The sequence below is a fragment of the Gobius niger genome, assembly GCF_951799975.1.
Source record: "Gobius niger genome assembly, chromosome: 22".
Classification (NCBI taxonomy): Eukaryota; Metazoa; Chordata; class Actinopteri; order Gobiiformes; family Gobiidae; genus Gobius; species Gobius niger.
The window spans coordinates 14,333,783-14,357,778 of record NC_136873.1 but is presented as its reverse complement, the minus strand read 5'-3'; the positions used below and the strand labels follow the sequence as shown (position 1 = coordinate 14,357,778).

At 38.7% G+C, this 23,996-nt stretch overlaps 2 protein-coding genes across 2 annotated transcripts in view; both read right to left on the bottom strand.

Annotated features, from left to right (window-relative positions):
• c1qtnf12 (C1q and TNF related 12) overlaps window positions 1–1,383 on the bottom strand; it is a 47,670-nt gene extending 46,287 nt beyond the window's left edge. The window contains exon 1 of the mRNA XM_079580877.1: window positions 1,191–1,383. Within this exon, the coding sequence (XP_079437003.1) occupies window positions 1,191–1,370 (180 nt within the window). The 5' untranslated portion in view covers window positions 1,371–1,383. The remainder of the gene's footprint in view (window positions 1–1,190) is intronic.
• Window positions 1,384–10,846: 9,463 nt separating this feature from the next.
• LOC306981727 (V-type proton ATPase subunit S1-like) lies at window positions 10,847–20,483 on the bottom strand. Its single transcript, XM_079581369.1, has 9 exons — window positions 20,354–20,483; window positions 18,633–18,753; window positions 16,529–16,603; window positions 16,230–16,452; window positions 15,127–15,212; window positions 14,002–14,228; window positions 12,533–12,568; window positions 12,216–12,441; window positions 10,847–11,107 (listed from the first exon to the last, which is right to left on the bottom strand). The coding sequence occupies exons 1-9, from the start codon at window positions 20,464–20,466 to the stop codon at window positions 10,895–10,897; spliced, it is 1,320 nt and encodes a 439-aa protein (XP_079437495.1). The 5' UTR covers window positions 20,467–20,483; the 3' UTR covers window positions 10,847–10,894.
• Window positions 20,484–23,996: the final 3,513 nt, after the last annotated feature.

The window sequence follows — 23,996 nt, the reverse complement described above, 5'->3', positions numbered from 1 at the left end:
TGTGAGGCCAGAGACACCGAACTCAGCGACAGGAGCAAAGCTGTAGTTCAAGTCGCAAAATAAATGTGGCAGCCCTGAATGTCAAAAAAGCTTCTTGGGAAAAAAGCACCAAAACAGCCACAAAGACATGAGAAGAAAACAAGGATGTAAACGCAACATAAAAATGACAAAAACTGAACAAAAATGTGACAAAAATGTGACAAAAACTCAACCAAAAACTGACAAAAATTCCAACAAGTGACTAAAAATTAAAAAAAAAAAAAATGTGAGGAAAAACTCAACCAAAAAGTGACAAAAACTGAACAAAAATCTGACAAAAAAGTGACAAACACTGAACAAAGGAAAAAACTAATTTTACTCCAATGTCAACCTTGAAAGGGGAAATGTTGCCTGAGGGGAGACACTACAGGCAAAACTCAATTTTTTCAGTTTTCAGGTTTTGGGCCAAATTGGTCTCTGAACATACAAGCTTTCACCCGGAAACAGAAAATATGCCTAATCTTCACAATAACATGTTAAAACATTGCGCTGATTCAATGTTCCCCCATAGACTTATATGGGAGAACACAATTTCAAGGGCCTTTTTCTCAAAACACATTTTTCTGTCATTGTGGCGACATTATGTCCACGTCAGTCGGACCTAAAGACTTCACATTTTCCAGCCTTGGACTGAACAATATTTGGAAGATTTCTTCAGAGGGATTTTTTACTATTTAATCCCTTAAGCCCCATTTATTGAGTTTTGAATGTCAAAAAATGAGGCGAAAATTGCATTTTTACAATTTTTTCCACTAAAAAACAGCTTATTTTAAAACTAAACAAGAAATCCAAAATCCCCTCTGAGAAAGTCTTGGCAACTCATTTATCAATAAAATGAAACCATAAGTTTGAATGTAGTTCTATCCATTATTCAGATTTCGTCGCCAAAAAGATGGGAAATTTGGGGCATTTTTAAGCATAAAACACCTTGTTCTTATATGAAAAGATAAAATGACAGAAAACAATGTATTTTTTTCTTACATTTATGCCAGTGATCGACAGCAAAAGTTTCAAATTGATATCTGTAAACATACATTTTTTCCCTATTCACCTGCAGTGTCTCGCCTTACACACTAACCCTCACCTGCCTCCTATCCCTATCGCTGAGTGAAATTCCCCCAAACATGCGCCTGTAGGAAAAAAAAGTGTACCTTGACCGTGGCGCCGACTTCTTCGCTGTTGGACAGAGTTGCGTTGAAGGTCTCCGTGCTTTGCGGAGCCGCCTCCTTCGCTTTCTTGCGCTCCTTTTTGGCGTCAGCTCCGTTCCAGATCACACAATGGGTCCAAAACACCGCCGCCGCGATCGCCCAGGGCCCGATCGCGCACCTCATATCGTCAAAACGGGGTTCAATCAACCGCCAACGGGAACAGCGAAAGGAAGACGGGACGGACGGGTCCTTGGAGATGCTTTTTCGGAGAAGATCCAATAGTAAAGTGTGTCGGCTTCTCCAGCTACGGACCTACTCAGCTATGAAATGTGCCGAGCAGAACGGTCCAAAGGAATGACACATCGGCACAGATCTGAGAGCAAATAAAGCCATTAGTGAGATTTTTCACGCTCTCTGCTCTGTGGGGGGGGGGTCGGAGGGGCAGAGAGGGCAACAAAAGAGGAGGGGGGGGGCGGCTCAGGATGGCTGCGACTTTTTAAAAGCGGATTCGGGGAACAAAACGAACGGGTCCCCGATGAGTTGCTGTGTGGTCCTCAGACGCCGCCGAGCGTACCTTCCCGAAAGAGCTCTCCGATCGGAAAGGGTTCGAAGTCCAAAGTCCGAACGCCTCGGTCGGGATGGAAGGGCGCCAGGTTGGATCTCTGCCCCCGGGGTTTCCTTCACAAGACAACAGTTCTTCTTAAAAGTGTCCCCCCCACACTCAAAGGAATCGCGAGGTCCAAAGCGATCTTCTTTCGATATCGTTTTGAATGAAATGTCCCAACTTGCTGCTGCTCCTGTGTGGCTCTGAATGAGTTCAGGGCTCACAGGGGAGTTTTATCACCAGGCTCTTCCCCTCCTCTACACACTCCGACTCCCTCTCTCTTTTTCTCTCTCTCTCGCTCTTGGCACACTGTCCCTTTATTCAGCTCTGTTTAATCTCATATGAAACACCGGGGTGAAGAAGTGCAAGAAGCTGCTATGTGAGGGCTGTTTGATAGAAAGACACATTCAACTGTCAATGGGAGATGTGGGAATTGGGAGCTGTAGACAAGCGCCGGATTTGACAGATATACATTCACTTTCAACTTATGTTTGTTATCATTCAAAATCCAAAGATAAGACTGAGCCACGGGAAGGATTTTCATTCAGGACACGTGCTCACAAATAGAGCTTTTGACCGAGAACATTGTCTCCAGTTCAGTTTTGCCCAGAATCGTAAAACTTCTCAAATGGACAGCCGATTCGATTGTTAAGCCCGTAAATGACACCTGAACCGAGCACATTTTCCCCCAGTTTGGCTTTACCCCAGTCCAAGAGCTTCTGGAAAAAAGGTGAGAAAATAGCGACAAAACTGAGAGGAAAACAATGATGGAAATGTGACGAAAAAGTGGCAGAAAATTGATGAAAAAGTGGCAAAAATGTCACCAAAATGTCACAAGAAATTGACAAAAAAATGGATGAAAAAATGAGAAGAATGTGACAAAAAAATGACAAAAATTGGATTAAAATTTGACAAAAAATGACAAAAATGTGGCCAAAAAATGACAAAAAATTGAGGAAAAAAAATTGACGAAAAGATGACAAAAATGTGACAAAAAAATTACAAAAAATTGATAAAAATGTGACAAAAAATTGACGAAAGAATTGACGAAAAAATGACAAAAATTTGATTAAAATTTGACAAAAAAATGGAAAAATAAATTACAAAAATGTGACAAAAAAATTTACGAAAAAAATTTACGAAAAAAATGGACGAAAAAATGACAAAAATTTGACAAAAATGTGACAAAAAAAGGACAACAAATGGATAAAAAATTGATAAAAAAATTGACAAAAAATGATAAAAAAGTGACAAAATAAATGCAAAAATGTGATAAAAAATGACAAAAAAAAGTTACAAAAATGAGTTGAACACCCATCAAAAAAATGACGGAAAAAGAATCTGATGACGTGAGGAAAAAGATCCTCTCGGTTCAGGCGGGAGTTAAGAGGTTAAGTGCGATGCCAGACTTCCGCTTCCGGGTACTAGCAGACCTGCAAATATGCGAGAAAAAAACATTAACAACTCTTAAAAATAACCATCAATATTTCTGAAACTCAGCGGAGAGTAACTGAACCTACTTTATTCTCACACTCATTAAAAGTCATATTTACTAAAGTCACTACTTCTGGGGTTAGCGTAGCCGTTAGCATTTATCTCCGCTAACCCTGATGTACCGGTTTTGGTAAATATTACTTTTCAGCATTTTTGGCTAATGCGCCTGATAAATAAGTCTGTTCAGTAACTCTCTGTTGAGTTTCAGAAATATTGATTTTGGTATTAAAGACTTTTTTGTCGTTTCTCGCACATCTCGGGACCCGGAAGTAGAGCTGTGACGTCACCACTTAACCCCTTAACTCCCACCTGAACCGAGCACATTTTCTCTAGGTTGGCTTTACCCCAATCCAAAAGCTTCTGGAAAAAAGGTGAGAAAAGAGCGACAGAACTGAGACGAAAACAATGATGAAGATGTGACAAAAAAGTGAGAAAACCTTGACAAAAAATTGACAAAAATTTGACAAAAATTTGACAAAAAAGGACAAAAAAATGACGAAAAATTGGCAAAAATGTAACACAAAATGACCAAAAAATTGACCAAAAAAATGACAAAAAAATGACAAAAAAGCGACAGAAAGTGACAAAAAAAAATGACAAAAAATGGACACAAAAATGATGAAAAAAATGGAGAAAAAAGGACAAAAAAATTTACTACTTGACAAAAAATTACAAAAAAGTTACAAAAATTAGTTGAAACCCCCCCCCCCAAAAAAAAAGAGGAAAAAAAGTCTGGTGACGTGAGGAAAAAGATCCATTTAGATGAGTTTTGTAGATCTCAGCTTTCAAATGAGGTGTTACACTGGCCTACAGGATTTGGGTAAAGCTGAACTGGAGAAAATGCTCTCGGTTCAGGCGGGAGTTAAGAGGTTAATAAACGAATAGGCCAGTGTAGCGCCTTATTTGAAAGCTCACACCTTTTTTGCGTTTACGTCCCATTTTTGTCATCTCTTTTTAGTCTTGTTTCATAGTTGTTTTTTTGGTCATGTTTTTGTGTCTTTTTCGTCGTGTTTTTGTTGCTTGCTTATTTATCGGGTTGTTGTTTCTTTCCCGGCACGTTTTTGTAGCTCTGGTGTTGCTTTTTTGTCACTTTTTCTTTGTCACGAGCATTTAGATTTGGGTAATGCCATACTGGAGAAAATATGTCCAGTTCAGGTGGTGGCTAAGAGGTTTAGCAACAAGATATATTGAGTGTGCATGTGCCTTTGGAGTAATAATCAGAAATACTTCCAACATTACTTGTAAAACAGCGTCGCTTTGTGGTAGAAAATAAAACTACAACTGCAGAGGCTTGTGGCAAAATTTCCTTATGTTCGCAAAGATTTCAAAATAAAACCTCTCATTTTATACTTTTTTTTGTTGTTGTAACAAATTCTCGTGGAGACAAAACAGGCAAAGCATCAACAAGTAGCCTAGATTGACACTGATTTTATATATATATATATAAATTAAGAGTAAAATAAAATAAGGCATTGTTTTCAGATAAATAAAAAGTGTTACAAGATCTAAAACATTTCAGCATTTTATGTGTTGAGATTAGGACATGGTTATGGTTAATAGTTAATGGTCTGGAGATTTTACGATCTAAAAGCCATAAAATAGCATAAACTCCAGTCAACATGGTGGCCTCTGCATTTGACCACAGCGTGTCGCTGTTGTACAAACGCCACTGGAATGTGGGCTATTTGTGCAGATGACTTTTTAGCCAGAGACCCCATGCAAGCATCATCTCTTCACCATTAATATCAAACCTGTTAAGAGGAATCCTGAATATGCGTAAAGTTCAGCTCTGCATTTATGGCGCAGTGTTTTCAACAGCGACACGCTGTGGTCAAATGCATAGGCCACCATGTTGACTGGAGTTTATGCTATTTTTTTTATGGCTTTTAGATTGTAAAATCACTACGAACAGCCAACTGCTGCAAACAGTGTCACCATCGATATCATGCGCACATGTAGCATTAACAGGATGACGCTGCCTCGTCGTACAGTTAATAGGCCGTTGGAATGGCATGGCGTACTGTGATGAGTACAGAATATCTGATAAATACAAGACTGAATTTGGTGTGGCATTGTAGTGTAAATCCCTATATAGTTATATTATAGTGCTTTTATTGTGAAAATCCCTATATAGTTGTATTATATTGCTGGTGGCCTGGCTTCTGTAGTTTAGCTGGGTTTCGGTCTGGGTCTTGATCCGGGTCTTTGTCCCCATCCTTGAAACTGCTAAAAATCTTGAAACTGCAGAAGTATATGAAACTGTGGAAGCATTTGAAACTGCGGAAGTATTTGAAACTGCGGAAGTATTTGAAACTGCAGAAGTATTTGAAACTGCAGAAGTATTTGAAACTGCAGAAGTATTTGAAGCTGCAGAAATGGCTGAAAGACCTGAAAGTACCTGAAGTCCTATTAAAATGAATGGGCAGAATTCCACATACAAATGAATGGCAGAATTCCCGATCCCGTAGAGAAAAACTTGAAAACTGCAGAAGGCGGAAATTTTCTGAAAACCGACAAGCTGCGGAAGCTGAACAAGCACAAACCGCAGAAATTGCAAAAACTGTGGAAAAAAACTGCAGGATCTGTGAATTTGCAGAAGCCCCATTATAAGTCAGCGGGAGAAATCGTCCGAATTCCGTCCGATTGCGGAAAAACCTGAAATTGCCGAACGTTTTGATGTGTTCCGCAGTCAATCAATTACACCCAAACTTTTTTTTCTTCTGAATCCAGGTCAACCAAGGTACACGGATTATTGCCTTCACGTGTTACTTAACAACTACAGCGCGGCGTAGATAAAACATTGACCACATTCTGTAATAACTTAACTTTTATTGGCATTTTGAAATCACACATTTTTAAGCTCAGCAAACTTTTCCCTGTCCATGAAAAAGTGGCACTTGGAGATCGAGAGGAGTGAACTAAAAATGCAAACTGCTGAAAAGCCGTTCATAATTCTCGATTTGAGTGGGTTTGTCTTGCGCATAATTCACTTTTTGTTGGTCTCTAGAGATTTGACTCAAAGACAACACTTTTAATTCATCGCGTACTAGTCAAAGCCACTCAGATCACGACGCTTATATTCCTTTCTTGCAGTTTTCAAACAGAACACAATATACAGGCACTTCGAAGTAGTATTAAAGCAGTACTAAGTAACGTGTTTACCTTAATAAATCCTTCCCGTAGTCCCTGTGGGGATAGTACAAGTGTTTATGGGATGATTGGGTCTTTCATCTCCCCCTGGTGTCTCTGGACAGAAAACCATGGGTCCTGAGAAAGCAATACACACTAACGGAATCACGAAGAAGAAGCTAACATGCTAACTGGCAAAGCTAACTGCGGGCTAACGTCACTTTAAACAGTATTTACAGCAAAGTGTGAGTGAAAAAAAATATTTCCATTGTATATTTGAATGCACAGTAACCCTCTCTCCCTTCGCCTTTCCTGTCAGCGTAGTATTTACTCTCCAAGACAATTAATAAGTTAAGAAATCGTAACTTGCTACTACACCTGCAGTTGCGCTTATGGCCTCTAGGGGGAAGAGTTACTTAGTACTGCTTTAAATTACAGTTTAAGAGGTCTGGAATTGTCCTACAGCATTTTCAACAATCACACAAAAGATAAAGGCTTCCTGTGGTAAACAGTGCAAATTGCTTTAGGAATATTACGAGTGGCACGGAAATATTTCTGCCAAAAAAAAAAAAAAAACACAGACATTTTGGCAAGTGAACAAAACTGCACAGGAAAGAAATGATATTGCCTCAAAGATAACAATTCATTTTTGCTAAAATTTGTCAGGAAATGCGCCGTCTTTTCGGATTTGCGTGAAGAAACGATTATGATTCTTCCAAGTAAAGTTTTTTTCTTGTGCTAAACTTTGGCACAGAGAAATAGAATATGCTTTAGCCAGGACTTCCAAACACCGGAGCGATGATTATGAATTTTAAGTGGACTGAAAATGAAACGGCCTGGAGAAGGGCATCTGCCAATCTCGGCCCCCCACGCACTGACACGAGGGAGCCAAAAAAAAAAATCTACAGGAATCACTGACAGTCCTGGTTAAGTCCTGGTTTAATCCATGAAACGCTTGAACTGCAGTTAATTAGGTGTTGTTTGAGAAGTCCATGGACTGCAAAGCAAACTTGGGGGATAAAAATGGCCACACAGAAAACAAAAACTCTTGTTAGTGCTGCACGAAGTTATGTTTTGTGAAAAAATCCCTGTGGTCTTCCATCTGACGGACACACTGCCTGACCAAAAATAAAAGTCACCATGTGGATTTAACAAACTGCTCTGATCTGGGGTCCCTACAGTTGGTCCGGTTCAGTAAAAGTATGTGCCCAAAGAATGTTATAAGATAATGCACTGCGAAAAGTAAATATCAAGTCTTAAATGACTTGAATTGAGGAAATGTATCTTGTTTTGAGCGGTTTTCACTCATTTAGACACTTTTCCTGATCGGACCAAGTTTACTTTGCTTGTTTGAGGACATTTCAGACCAGTTCTAGGGTAAATCTCGCTTGAAATAAGAAAGTAAAATTGCCAATGAGAAAAGACCGTTTTTCTTACCCCATTGGCAAAGAAAATTACCTGAAATAAGAAGGAAATGTATTGAAATGAGTCAGAAACATCTCAGAACAAGTGAAATAATCCAGGACAAATGCCCAAGAACTTCTTAACCAGTCAAAACAACTAAAAATTGGATTATTATGCTCAAATTGAGATGTTTATACTGATCTAGTTAATTACTTTTTGCAGTGTGTTATTCTGTCAATAGATTTCTTCACTGCAAAAAGTAATTAACTAGATCAGTATAAACATCTCAATTTGAGCATAATAATCCAATTTTTTGTTGTTTTGACTGTTTAAGAAGTTCTTGGGCATTTGTCCTGGATTATTTCACTTGTTCTGAGATGTTTCTGACTCGTTTCGATACATTTCGTCCTTATTTCAGGTAATTTTCTTTGCCAATGGGGTAAGAAAATTGGTCTTATCTCATTGGCAATTTTACTTTCTTATTTCAAGCGAGATTTACCCTAGAACTGGTCTGAAATGTCCTCAAACAAGCAAAGTAAACTCGGTCCGATCAGGAAAAAGTGTCTAAATGAGTGAAAACCGCTCAAAACAAGATACATTTCCTCAATTCAAGTCATTTAAGCCAATGCTTGATATTTACTTTTTGTAGTGTGTACAGTCGTCCTATCTCTGTCACAGCCTTGACTGTGGTGCTCAGGCGCTCACTCTCAGCCACTGAATGCTTGCTTTATCACAGAAAAGGTATTTATCCCTTTTCTGTGGAAGCATAGACAGACTTGAATGGTAGGACTAGCGCAATGTCTCGAGTTCATGTGTCCGGGTCCTGCACCGATGGTGAATAAACATCTGCAGACTGCTGCCTATTCTTCATCCATCCTCTCGAAAGCCATTGTTAATTCTCTAACACTCGCCCATCATCAATACAAGATCCTTAGGGCTGGGTACAGTTAAATGATGCCAGTATGGTATCTAAAATAAAGTTTAGGTACTACTGGTATTGAAAAAACAGAAGTATTGAATTAGTATATCTTTAGAGACTGAGTTTTGATGCTGTTGGTCGATGCTGCATTAAAGGAAGTGGTTGTTCCAGCTCAAATCAATGATACAAATTTAAAGCCACACCGAGTCAAATTTCAACCTATGCATAGAATAAAATACAAGCATTTTATTCCAGATATTCTTTATAATTAAAAAATATCAAAAAAATGACCAAACAAACGTGTGTGTTTGCTGTGAACGGCTCACCCCCTGCTAAGATATGACTTGCAACTTCACAGGGAGCGGGACGTCTCCAGCTCGTCTCCATGGAGATGTCGACTAAAGGCGGCCAAATATGAGATTTAAAAGGGACTATACGGAGTTTAAAAATGTTTAAATTAAGTATTTTCCTCCCCCTACATGTTCCAGCCGTGTCCTAATGTGTAGAAGGAGCTCAGAACTGTTCTAAAATCTGTCACTGTCACTAAAAAAGCTCAGTGTGCAACATTATTGCTCTGTTTTCTGTTTTTAGATGAGAAATATTTTAGTATAGGTGTTGAAAAAGTATCGTTCAGGCATCTGTATTGTAAACCAAGTATTGTTAAAGTGCCAGTACCAAAATATCAGTACCCAGCCTTAAAGATCTTGGTGAAAAATGCAACACTGGATCTTTTGACATTGCAGAAGCTCATTGAAACAACAACACAGCGACTGTTTTCAAATCTTAAGGCAGATCAACGAAATATTAGAGTCAGGGCTGGACAATTAATCGAAATTTAATCCAAATCTCAATAATCGTCACTGGACTTTATAATCGTCAGGTTTTCTTTGGCAGAAACAGCGCTCGGTTTTGGACTTTGGACGAGACAATGGAATGAAACTGGAGGGAAACATTTGTTTTTGTTGGAGCTGAGGGTTCGTCCGGCCCTATGTCAGAGCGAGTGACCTTTTGTTTTGGTGAGGCAGTGAATATATTCTTTTCAAACACAGCTTATAACTAAAATTGGCTTGTTGCACGGTGTGGCTATGCTAGTTCCTCTGACCTGAAGGTGTGAGCGCCTGGACTTCCTGTCTGTTTTCTTTTCCTGGAATAATAATCATATTTTCTAAAGATTATGTTGTGGGCGGTGAGGTCATGATGTAACGAGTTCAGAGGAGACGCCTGTGATCATAAAGGATTGATAGTTTGTCTTGAAGCTAAAGGCTAACATGCTATAAAAGAATATATATAAAGGCACTATTTCAAGTTGTGTAATGCATTAACCCCTTAACTCCCACCTGAACCGAGCACGTTTTCTCGACGAAAACAATGATGGAAATGTGGCAAAAATGTCACAAAAATGTCATAAAAATGTCACAAAAATGACGAAAAATGACCCAAAAAATTACAAAAAATGTGACAAAATGTGACAAGAAATTGACAAAAAATTGACGAAAGAATTACAAAAAATTGACAAAAATTTGACAAAAAAATGGCAAAAATGTGATAAAAAATTGACAAAAAAGGGATGAAAAATTGATGAAAAAGTGGCAAAAATGTCACAAAAATGTCACAAGAAATTGACAAAAAATTGACGAAAAAATTACAAAAACGTGACCAAAAAATGACAAAAAAGTGACAAAAATGATGGGAAAAAAAATGTGATGACGTGAGGAAAAAGATCCTCTCGGTTCAGGCGGGAGTTAAGAGGTTAAATTAGCCTTTAGCTTCAAGACAAACTCCCCGATCCTTATAAACATCTCGTCTATGGAAATATTTCTACCAGGAACTCACTGGTCTGAGCTAATCTTAATGGAAATGAATACGAACAGGAAGTACTAGCGCCCACAGCTTCACCTCAGAGGAACTAGCGTAGCCACATTGTGCAACAAGCCGATTGAAACTTGAAAATGTACCAAAGTTCAGTTTTTCCATGATTTAGCTTCGTTTTTGTCCTGATTTGTCCTTTTTTTCAAAATTTGACACAGTTATTGAATATCAGAATGGAAGCCTGTCTGTAATATAACATAATTTAATGTAATATAATAATATCGTGCAGCCCTATCTTCATATGGTTTTGTTTTTTTGCAGGTTGAGCGAGTGAGTGGGTGAGGCTCGTCACTCGGTCTGAGGCACGGAGATGCAGGGTCCTTTGGGGTCGTCGAAGCGGTCCATGGTGTTGAGCTGCAGGATCATGTGGAGTCCGTACACAAAGATCCAGAGCATCAGCAGCGCCGTCAGCAGGCCCATCCAGATGCCGGGCGTGAAGAAGCCCGCGCAGTCGCTCGCGTAGGAGAAGTTTGTGCCGTTGTTCAGACTGAAGCCTTGGATCTGGGAAAGTCACAAGGTTAAGAAGAGTTCTTAATGTCGGGTCGTGAAGCTGAACAAAACCAGATTGCAATGACAACTGCGGTAAAAACATCTTGCTTGGAGTTTAGAGGCGCAAATATGGAGTGGAAAAGATTATTTATTATTGATTCTCTTAAACTCAACAGCTTTTTGTGTCTAGGAAAAGGGGAAACAAGAGTAATGGGTTCTCAAACTTTCCACACCAGCAGGGTTTACACAGTTTGAGGAAAGTCTACCGTTCCTACCCACTCCAGGCTCTGAGGAAGTGAATTTAATCAATCACAGTGAAGTGTGTGAAAACAAAACCATATAACACATTAAAGATAAAGACCTGAGATCTAGCCACGAGTGTTTGTGTGTTAAAAACATAATGAATCGGTAACTAGTAGTTCACTTGTTTAATTCAATTAGAAATGCAACTGTTTTTTTCCGTCCCTTGTCAATAATTCTTGTTAATGCCTGGATACAATATTTGTTGTATTGCAAAAAATCTAAGCATTTATTATATCGCAACACATTGAGTGCCATGTGTGATTTTGGGAGCTCTGTGATGTACAGAAGTGAAATAAATGACGATCAAAAACTTGTGAAAAGTCACGATCTGGACATTTCATATGTTTCTTTTCGAGCGTGTGGTGTTGCGCAGCGAACAGCCGTAAACCCGACACATGGAAAGGTCGAAACAGTTGAGATTTAAACATTTAAACAGTTAAACTGTTTCACCACAGAGAGCTTAAGAGTCTCCACAGCTATAACTCAGAATACGCTGTGGTGCTACAAATATCATGAAAAATGGTCTGGATTGTTGGCGCTGAACAGCTAAAAACAGCGCAGCCTGAATGTGTAAAGACTTAACCTACCAGACATATGAAGTAAAATGAACATAAAAGGAAACCTCAACGACAAGCTGGCTAATTCTTAAGCAAAACATGCAATGGAGTATTGAACCAATCTTAATTTAATCCCTGTTGTCCTGAGATCAAGATCAAAGCAGGTCTACACCAGGCCTACAAAAGGTTTTTAAAATAGACCTTTTTAAAAGCATTACAAAAGTATATAAAGGGGAACATGACCAGCCCGTTTCTCGCACCTGGAAGTCGATGAAGTTGACCCTCCAGTTGTTGGTGGTGTTGATCGGGGTGAGCAGGGCGTCCCTGAAGCTGTTGACGGACCCACAGTGGTAGGAGTATTCAGCCGGAGCCGAGACGAGGCGGCTGGAGAAGGACACGGTCACAGCGTTCTGCCGCAGCTGCACAGAGTCCAGCGTGAACCAGGGACGGGCCGAGACCGGGTAAAAACGCTGGCTCATGAAGAAGCTGCCACACGGAGAGATGAGTACATGCAGTATTTATGATTCCTTTTGCACCAGTACGTACATATTTGTTTTAGAGGTTGTGTTTGACTTACCTCAGAGTTATGCCTCCGGTGTAGGTCAGGGCAAGTCTGGACAAATAAAAACATAAAATCAACAAAGGGTGAGTGCATCGGAATAGAACTGTAAAAAAAACTGCATTTAATGTGAAAAATGCAACAAACAGACTGAGGCACACTGATGATGAATATAAAGGTCTGAGTCAGAGCCTTGGACAAAAGCAGAAATCAGTTCAAGAAATCTACCACATACAATATCAGGGTTTATAGAGGCAGAAGCAAGTCAAATATAATACTTTTTAATGCCTATATACATATTTTAATGCCACAAATGCCGAAAAAAAGAATCAGTGCATATTTAATTTATTTAAGAGGGGGTATTATGCTTTTTCCAATCACATAGCACCAGTCTATATCACACTACAATGATGACCAAACCTTCTGTTGGTCTGTAAATGCAGTAAATTAGAATAACTGCCTTGTATAAAATGTCTCTCTCAAAATGGCTGTAGTGAATGTCTTGAAATAGGCGTCTGTCTCTTTAAGAACCTCTGAGCCTTTCCGACACGCCCCCTCCACACTCTGTCTGTGGCATCAGTGGGGAGGGGGTTCTGCTGAGGAGCAGTGGTTGGTTACTCGGCTGGTGACGAAAGCTCGGAGGCGTCTCCAGGAGGTGGGGGCGTTCCTAGGAGGACTCAGGCCAAACCTATCCCTAAAATGGCCGCCATCAGAGTTTTTACAGATCACTCAAAAATACGTGAATGTGCCAAGGTAACACTTCAGGCATGTTTTTAATGAGGGAATGACATAATAACATGATGTAAAGCTTGAAAAAGTCCATTTTACATAATACCCCCCCTTTAAGATTTGCAAACATTTCATCAAACAGAGGAAAGAGAACTGGACAAAACTGGCAACTTTTGAGCATTTTTTTTGTGTAAATTTCAGCCAAAACTGCAGCTGAATAGCCTCTGTTTTATATATATAGTATTTATATTTATATAGTATATAAATATAAGTATTTTCTGGAGGTATTTTCCGCTCATACAACAGTAAAAATATAAATACCACAGCAAAAAGTAAAGTCACTTCACAACACAGCTTCATAAATGGCTAACACGCGTTTTGATTGACTCATCGCTCTGGTCTGGTGTTTTTATCATGGGACTCGCGTTGGTTGTATAAGTTAATCCACTTTGGTTCTGGTCAAGGTTCACCAAACATCCATCAAGAGACAGTCGCAGAGAAACACTACTTTGGCTGAATCCCGGAGAGAAATTCCAACTTCTGGCGAGTGGCCTCTCCTTTAGGAATGAAGTCCTGTACCTCTTGTACCCAAACTGACTTTTCTCCATGACATTATGAATCAGGAGGGGAATAAAACAAGGAGAAATGATTGGAAATGCTACATAAAGAGTAAATGTAAGATGGTGTTGACTATATAGACAGTAGAAAGCACAACAACCCGTTTAAGCAGAGCATGTAGTAACTGTGAGCGTTCTTACAAAGAGTGGGAGGCGTTGCAAAAGGACCCGGTCAGATCGGGAGTTTGTTGGGCCAGGTCTGTCCAGCTTTCAGTCCCTGTGAAGCTCACGTTGAGGTTCTGAGCCCACAGCATGATGCAGGGGTTGCCCGAGACGTTGAACATGATCGGGGGGGCCACCTGTGCAGGGGCAGGGGCCTGGAGCAGGGACCGGCCCACGGGCTTGGAGAGAGAGAGCTCTGCAATAACCTGTGATCCACACGGCTTAGTAAGAGACTTCACAAAATACCAGGTCCAAATGTTTCAAATGTGTACCATGTGTTAGGGCTGCGCAATTAATCGAAATTCGATTACGATTTCGATTACAACAGTAAACTATTACAAAATTAGCATAATCGCAAAAAATCGCTATTTTTTTTTTTCATATTTTTATTTTTTTATTATTTTTTTTTCAAATTTGTAATTTTTTTTATTTTTGTCACTTTTTTTTATGGATTTTAGCAATTTTTTTGATGGATTTTTGTCAATTTTTTGATGGATTTTTGTCTTTTTTTCTGCTGGATTTTTGTCCTTTTTTTGATGGATTTTTGTCCCTTTTTTGATGGATTTTTGTCCCTTTTTTGATGGATTTTTGTCACTTTTTTGATGGATATTTGTCATTTTGTTGATGGATTTTTGTCATTTTGTTGATGGATTTTTGCAATTTTTTTTTATGGATTTTTGTCACTTTTTCGATGGATTTTTGTCACTTTTTTGATGGATTTTTGTCATTTTGTTGATGGATTTTTGTCATTTTTTTGCTGGATTTTTGTCATTTTTTTGCTGGATTTTTGTCATTTTTTTGCTGGATTTTTGTCATTTTTTTTATGGATTTTTGTCACTTTTTTGATGGATTTTTGTCATTTTTTTGATGGATTTTTGTCACTTTTTTGGTGGATTTTTGTCTTTTTTTTTATGGATTTTTGTCATTTTTTTGATGCATTTTTGTCACTTTTTTGCTGGATTTTTGTCACTTTTTTGATGGATTTTTTTTAAAGGCAACAAATAATCGTTTGAATAATCGTGATTTCAATTATGACAAAAATAATCGTGATTATTATTTTTTCAATAATCGAGCAGCCCTACCATGTGTCATCATCTATCTTACCCGTGATGGTTGCACTCCGGTGAATAAGGCGGTATATGGCACTTTTTTGTCCTCCAGAGTTTTCAGAACTTGTCCAATAGTTTCATCTGGAACACAAATCAATGTAATGTAATACTTTTAAATGACCCGAGGAAACAAAGGAGACAAAGACACATTTTTCCATGTTCTCCTTTCAAGACTGTGTGGTTGTAGTGAAGCTATGGTAAGTGTTTTACTACACGATGAAAGGATTAAGCTTAGCAGAAGATCGAGAGGTGAGGGAAGCGTTTCCTGGATACATAGGTCCCTCAGGCGGAGCTTTTAGGGAGCCGTCGCCTGGAGAAGGTTCAAAGATTACTCAAAAGATATGCGAGTAGTTCAAAAACACAACTCCAGGTCGGTTTAGTTTATGAGAGGACAAACATTATAACATGGTAAAAAGCTCTAAAAAGTAGACTTTGCATAATACCTGCTCCCCCCGTTTAATGAGCCATGGTTTAAGACTACACTGCGTTAACAATTACTATGCAAATTGTATTTCAAAGGGTAAAAAAAAGTAAACTCATGGATGGTATTGTGTCTCAGGGCTCTTTGAATCACTGACATCAATCTCAGACTCCAGTGATGATTAGTTTGTCAGGTAAGTCAGTCATTATTAAGCAGACCATCATTTTCAAGCAATATAGGAGAGAAAAAGGATCTCTCTGCTGATGAAAAGCATGAAATAGTTGACTGCCTTCGACTGGGTATGAAAACCTTTGATATTTCACTAAAGTACTTCATACTGTCATCATCATCGTACTATTAAGAGATTTGTTGCAGATTCAGAGCACACATGGGTTTGTGCAGATAAAGGCACAATGAGGACGGTTTCTGCCAGACAAATACATCAGATTAAGAGAACTTTCCAGAGGCTGCAGCTGTGCATAAACCTTGCCTGACAATTATCACAGGTGTCTGAGATTGATGTCAGTGATTCAAAGATCAAAGAGACACAATATCATCCATGAGTTAATTTAGTTCTTACCTTTATGACACTGGAATACAATTTGCATAATAATTGTTAATGCAGTGTATATACACTAGTTTACAGCAGAAAAAGAGCAGAGTCTTGTAGGACTCACCGTTCTCCCTCAGCGTCTCCCTGCAGGGCTTGTCTTGGCTGCAGTACGGCATATTGAGGAGAAACAGGTTGTTGACAGAGGAGTCCATTTGCAGCTCGGGGAAAGTCTCCGGAGCCACGAGGGCGGGCGACACTCCGAGCTTCTCCTCGAGCAGCGCGGGCACCGCGGGGGAGCCGGTCCACTCCAGCGCCGGGAACACGACCGAGTGCGACTGGAGAGCCGCCTGGAGCAGCGGACAAAGGTGAAATAGTCAGAATAAAACGGTGAATGTGTGGATTCTTTAAAAGCTTAAGATTTACCTCGATGTTTTTAAAGGCACTGTCCTCTTTGTTACCGAACACTCCCCCGTAACGTGTGAAGTCGTCTTGGCTTAACTGTTGAGATAAAAGAAAATAAAGGTATAAGTAAACTGTCTGATAATTGTGGAATTGTTTCAATAAGCTTCTGCGATATCAAATTGATGATGGAAGAGTGTGACAAGGCCTTCTCCAGCACGTCCCAAAGATTCTCAATGGGGTTCAAATCTAAACTCTGTGGTGGTCAAATCCATCTAATGCTCCCTGATCCACTCAACAATGTAAGACCCATGAATCCTGGAATATGTCTGTGTCATCAGGAAAGAAGAAATCCGCTGATGGAACAACCTGGTCGTTCAGGTCGTCAGCTGATCTCATTTTTTGGACACATGGGCTACGTTCAGACTGCAGGTCTTAAAGGGAAATTTCAGGATTTTTCACATAGGGCCTCATTTCCTAGTTATCCAGAGTATTGTTGGTAGCTTGAGATGTTTTTTTTTATTTTTTTATTCATGCAGTCTTTATATTTGAAGAGTTTAGTGGTGATAGGCTAGTTCTAGGCTAGGCTAGGCTAGTGCATGTCTATGGTAACTAGTAGCTTATAACTTATAACACCAGACTACCCATATAAATGTGTGTTGACTGAATATTTTTTTCACCATTTTGCATTTAAAAGAACTTATATTTGAGCAGCAGCAGCTTTGTGACTAAACTACACAGCAGCGGAGTGATCTGCTAGAAAATAGTCCCTCAAAATGCGGTAACTCATGTGTTGCAAGGTCAGTTATATTTCAAAAACTATTCCATTTTGGTGTTTATCAATCACAGAGCGTCGTAGCATCAACTTTCCCATTTTTCCAACTTTTTTTTGCAAAAATCGTTGACATCTATGACTTATAAAAGAATTTATGCTGAACTGACACTTTCAAAATGATATAATATGGCATTTTCTTTGACTTAGAGAAATGAATGAGCTAAAGTCACTGTAGGTGCTGCAGGTACAGGTGGTGCTGTTGTTTCCATTTCGCTCTATATTGCTACAATAATTGATTTTGTTCTACTAAAACTAGGCTTTTGTAGCATGTCAACCCCTTAACTCCCGAGCACATTTTCTCCAGTTTGACTTTACCCCAATCCAAAAGCTTCTGGAAAAAAGCAACAAAACTGAGACGAAAACAATGATGGAAATGTGACAAAAAAGTGAGTAAACATTGACAAAAAAGTGACGAAAAATTGATGAAAAAGTGGCAAAAATGTCACAAAAATGTCACAAGAAATTGACAAAAAAATACCAAAAATGTGACAAAAAAATAACAAAATAATGACATAAAAGTTACAAAAATGAGTTGAATACCCAACAAAAAAATGATGGAAAAAAAATCTGATGGCGTGAGGAAAAAGATCCTCTCGGTTCAGACGGGAGTCAAGAGGTTAATTGCATAGATTGAAAAAAGAAAATAAAGTAACTTTTATTATTTGCAGTTATATGTTTCGTGTTTGGCCCGTGACCCACAGGCACTTTTTCATTTTGGCCCTCGGAGACAAAAAGTTTGGGCACCCCTGCTCTACAGTCACGTGTATTATAAATTTCTACATGGACATGGAAATAATTCAGGCACAAAAACGCATCAGTACTTCCATTCTATTTATTTAGAACTTTGTGTTTTCCAGTTTGAAGGGGATCCAAGCCAAGGACAATCTAGTGTTCTGAATCCCCCAACGCAAATGCATTACAATTTTCTTTGGGACATAAAGCGCCATCAAGAAAATACTACACTCGTCCTCCTACTACAACTACTACTTCAACTACTACTGCATTGAACAGGGAAGATTTTGCAGGGGAACTGTGAAAAACGGGAAGTCATGCCAACACATTGTCACACCAGGGTAAGAATAGGTTTACATCACATGGGAATTTTTTTTTTCTAACAACAGCGCCCTCCCCTTCGGAATTATATCCTCATTTTTTACTTGAACATTTTGCAAAGCACTATTTCACTGTCATAACGCAGTTTTAAATCTAATTAATGAGGTCAAAATGAGAAGAAGACACAATGCAAGCGCAGAAAAGTAACAAAGGAAAGTACAAATGATTGAATTGTCTCACTTTGTCCTGTAGAAAGAGCAGGACTGTGTGGGCTCCGGAGCTTAAGGCAGAACTGAGGAAGGCACTGAGCTCGGAGCTGGAGGTGATGTGCCCAGCGGCTGGAGGCGCAACAGGCGGCAAACTGCACAAGAAAACACAAAATATGCATGTTAGTATACAGGATACATTTGAGGCAAGAACAAGATATATATAAATAAATGTTTCTTATGGACCTTCATTTGAGTCTAAAATAAAGCTGAATTGATGTTAAATATTCCATAGTATAACAGTCTTTTCTTTACTATTGGTTATTCTACGCTCATTCCCCCAACTGCAATACATTAGTACTAGTTTGGGGGAAAATATGAATAAATTAAAGCTAAAATCACATGCTAACATTTAAGCATTCAGAGCCTACAACAACGGCCGACCCTTCCACTGCTCCAAGTCATATTTGTGCTGCTTTTGAACGTTCAGTAGTATGTCTGTGGTCAATTTCCTTCATTTCTTTTGATATAGAGACAAAAATGTGGTAAATTTCAGCTAAAAAACTGCAGCGGACTATGTTTTAGACCATCATTTTGGTATTTTTATTAACTTCTTTGTTAAAACATTTTGAGCAATGTCACAGTTTTCCCATACATTTAGATTTGATGCCCGTTTGAATCGAATTAATGCTTTCTAAGGCCACACGGGAACCTCGTTACTCAAGTACGAGTAAAAAATAGTAACTCACAGTGAATAGTGAATAAATACTCTAGTAAAAGTAAAATGTACTTGGAGAAAACTTGAGAGCAACTGGAACTGAGCTTAATAGTCTGATTCATGTTTCAGTTGTGACATACATTATGGGAAACACAATTATTATTCTAATTATGTGGAAAATCCTACTATAGGGTTCGGGAAATTCCACAGTTACCATGGAGATCTGCCATCTTTGTAGCGGTTAGCATACATTTCCACTGACTAACATTAGCTAAAAACGGTGTAAAAAGTGGAGAAAAAAAGCCGTGGAACAACTCCGTTAGCTGAGGAGTTACTGGTAAATACATCTAACTCACTGTGGTGAGTGTTTTAAAGTGAACCAGTATTTTAACTTTTAAAATCTCCATTAGTTTACAATTGCTGCCAATCCCATAATGCTTAGCGATATGACATCACATTCCCGAACAGCTATTGCCAAAGACAATACCATGACAATGTATTTAAAAAAAACATAGGAATTTCTGACAAAAAAGGTGCACAAAAACGAAACTACATAATATTTTAGGTCGACTTAAAACTCTGTAACTTAAATATTTACTCACAGTAGCACAAGTAACGTTTTTTACTCAAGTAAGAGTAAAGATACTTCATTACAATAATACTCAAGCAGAAGTGACAAGTACTAGTACCAAACGCCTCTGGATTTTTCCCAACAATAAAAACAATGTATCTCAGTACCATAAATTAACATAACATAAGAAAAACCAGGCGGATATGGATACTTCCTGAATAAGATAGTGCAATATCAATAAATATTGGACTTTAAATGTGTGCTAGAAGCCCCTAAAAAGTACATACAACCTGCTTTGACAAATTAAATGCAGCTAGGCTACACAACTCTGTAACATTTACTGTCATGTACGTTTAAATAGACGAACGCATTCAGACACTGTGCCTGTTAGCATTAGCATATGTTTAGCAGCAACTTCACAAACGGCATTTAACTGTCAAACTGTCCGCATTTCTTCAAGCATTACCTGTCGGATGACCATATCAAAAGCGGTACGTGCGATGCCAAAGCCCCCGTGCTCGAAAATACGCACAAAACCGCGATAAAAGTCGCTCGGTTTGGCCACAGAGACGCTGCCATCTTTGCTCAAACTTTTTTCCTGTCACGAGCGAAGCGAGCGACGTCATGTGACACGCATCAGCTGATCGTCATGTGCACTTTTTTTTCATCTCATTTTTTTTAATTTTATTTTTATTGACTTCACAACACTACATCTTTAAATTCAGATATTACACCAATAAAACAAAAACAAAAAATAATAAAATCAATCCTTGGTTCCTGCAATGCCAACGGTTGACAAAGCATGCGGCACTTCCGGGTTCGTCTTTCCTTTCATTCACGTCGCTCTTTCGCCCTGCCCTTCGCTCATGGGAAATACAGGAACACCCAGATCACATTTCCACTCGTTTATTGTGCCCGTTATTCGAGCTAAACAAAAGATTTTTTTGCCGATATGGCTGACACGAAAGAGAAAAAAAGCGATGTCCAACCCAAGCTAGCCACCTGAGTTAGCCCATATGCTAGCAACGTGTCCTGTCACAAACGTGTAAAATCTCACTAAACAATGAATTTCGTGCGGAAGTATATTCTCATTTAGTTAGTTTAATTGTTCTTTTTTGCCTGTTTTTCTTGGTGCAAGCATGGAGAGCAAGATTAGAGAACAAGTTAACAACATACCACAGCAATAATGAAAACAAAACGTTTTTTTGATTGTGTTGAATAAATTCCCTTTATTTTCTTTATTTTTTTCCAATTGTTTTTATTTATAGTAATAGAAATAACAATAATAATAATAATAATAATTGTACATTTATTTTGACATGTTTATCTCTTGGGCTCCTCTGTTTTAATGGGGATAAAAAATTAAATAAGAAAAAAAAAAGTTTAGAATCGTAAAGTACAACTATGCATGAAACACGTTGAGGAATAATAATAATAAAAAAAAAAATAACAATAAATCAATCCGCTATTTTCTCCTGCCCAATTTGTGCTTTGTCATTAGGGGGTAACCTGTGACCTGGCAGCTGTCCATGGTGCTGATCCCCGCGCGTTGACGCCACCCATTAATTGGTGCCACCGCTAAAACACAGTTCAATTCATCCGGCAGCAACACAAACACATTAATATTTCGTGTGGAAAAGTATGCAAGCAAAAAACCGTGTCACTGTATTAAAATGGAGCGCCCAGTGAAAGCAACTCCCTTCGCTTCCTCACAGCTGTGGCGGCGGCGGAGGGATACCGTGCATCTGACTTCACGCTATACTGCACCTACAACGCAAAATAAAGCGACGTGGGATGGGAAATGAAATGAAAGGCCGATGTTTTTTGACTAAACGTGAGCAAATGACGATGAGTACAGGCGTGGAAGGCAGAGAAAGCGCGTTGCAAGTGCATTCGGGTGAGAAGTCAGTGCTGAGTTTCAAATTACAGTAAAGGGATGTCGCTCGCCCATTGTGTGATCCAGGCAGAAACTGTGCATCTGCGGACCGGAGGAGCTGCAGATTCACCACAGCAGATTCGCCACAGCAGATTCAGGACAGTCATTTATTTACCTTGGTATCCCTGGGCTGGATGGGGGCCCTTAGTGTAGGGTTAGTATGTTGTCTTTTAACCCCTTAACTCCCACCTGAGCCGAGCACATTTTCTCCAGTTTGGCTTTACCCCAGTCCAAAAGCTTCTGGGAAAAAGCTGTGAAAATAGCAACAAAACTGAAAACAATGATGGAAATGTGACAAAAAAAGTGAGAAAACGTGGATGAAAAAGTGGCAAAAATGTCACAAGAAATTGACGAAAATTTGACATGAATGACGTTAAAAATGACATAAAAATGTGACAAAATGTGAGAAAAAAATTACAAAAATGTGGCGAAAAATTGATGAAAAAGTGGCAAAAAAGTGACAAAAATGTGGCAAAAAAGTGACGAAAAAGTGAAGAAAAATTGATTAAAAAGTGAAGAAAAAATGACTAAAAAATGACAAAAATGTGACAAAAACGAGGCAAAAAAGTGACGAAAAATTGATGAAAAAGTGGCAAAAAAATAACCAAAATTTGATAAAAAATTGACGACAAAATTCAAAAAATGTGACAAAAAATGACAAAAATGTGACAAAAAAATTACAAATATGTGATTAAAAATTTGACAAAAAAATGACTAAAAAAATGACTAAAAAAATGACTAAAAAAATTACAAAAAAAATTACAAAAAAAATTACAAATAAGTTACAAAAATGAGTTGAATACCCAGCAAAAAAATGATGAACAATCTGATGACGTGAGGAAAAAGATCCTCTCGGTTCAGGCGGGAGTTAAGAGGTTAAGCTTTTAGATTTGGGTAAAGCTCGGTTTCGCCCCGCCCGGGGGTAAGGGTGAGGTAAAGTGAGGGGCCTGACCAGTGGCCCTAGAGCCGGTGGCCCTTCTGTGCTCTTCCAGAATGGACATATGGCCAGTCCGCCCCTGGTATGTTCTGTTTACAAACCATGAAAGGTATCACTTTATTTTACAGTAAAGTACAGTAATTTGTACAATGTAATGTGCTCTACAACAACCTGTAATGACCTGTACCTATGGGTTAATTTGGGGCAATATATCAGGGGTAATGTAAAATAAAATGTTACCCAATGAAAGAGGGAGTGTAGATCAAAGTGCGGCCCGGGGGCCAAAGGCCAGTTTTTGGTGTCGAGCACAAATTGAACTGCTCCACCTCATCACTGAGCACCTATTTGTGGCCCTTCACCCTGTGCTGCACCCACTTCAATATGTGGCCCCCATGAAAAAGGTTTTTGGACACCTCATCCCTAACCAGTGTTGGGAAGAATACTTTGAAATTGTACTTCGTGACTGAACACTGAATACTTACCTCAGAATGTATTATGTAACATATTCCGATACTTTGTCTAATCAGAGTATACTGTGTTCTGAATACTTTGAATACTTTTAGAATACTTTCACATTGATTGTCATTATATTTATAAATGTGGCATAATTAAAAAGAAGAAGACGACCAGTGTTGGAACACCTGTTATAAACTCACTTTCCATTAATTATAAACTCTTTTACTCTCTCTGCAAATGGAGCAGCAGCTACAGCATCATGTGACACATGTGCAGTGTTTTTTATTTATTTATTTTGATTTATTTATTCATTCATTCACCTCAGACATAGACACAGTCACAGTAGACATTGAATAAAAACAAAAACAAAAACATAAATAACATAACAATGCCAAAGTCACCATACAAGACAAGACAAGTCCTTGACATATTTTTCATAAATTCCATATTATTTTTTACATTATATTTTACACTATATTTACATGATTACATTATATTTGACACCATACTTTATCTTTTACAGTGGCTCTCAAAGAATGGCCACTCCGCCAGTTTTCCTTTGTTCTGTTCATCCTTACACACATTTTTATCTTGTTTGGAGTGTTTATTGATCGTTTTATATTCATGTATCATCACATGTGCAGTGTTTGTCTGAACTGTGGCATAAGCGCTTTCCAAATCTTTACTTTATTTGCATTTGACCCATCCTCAATGTCGCCGGGTGACCTGTAGGAAGCACGGGCCGGCGCTCAGGGACCCAACAACCAGAGGCTATTCCAC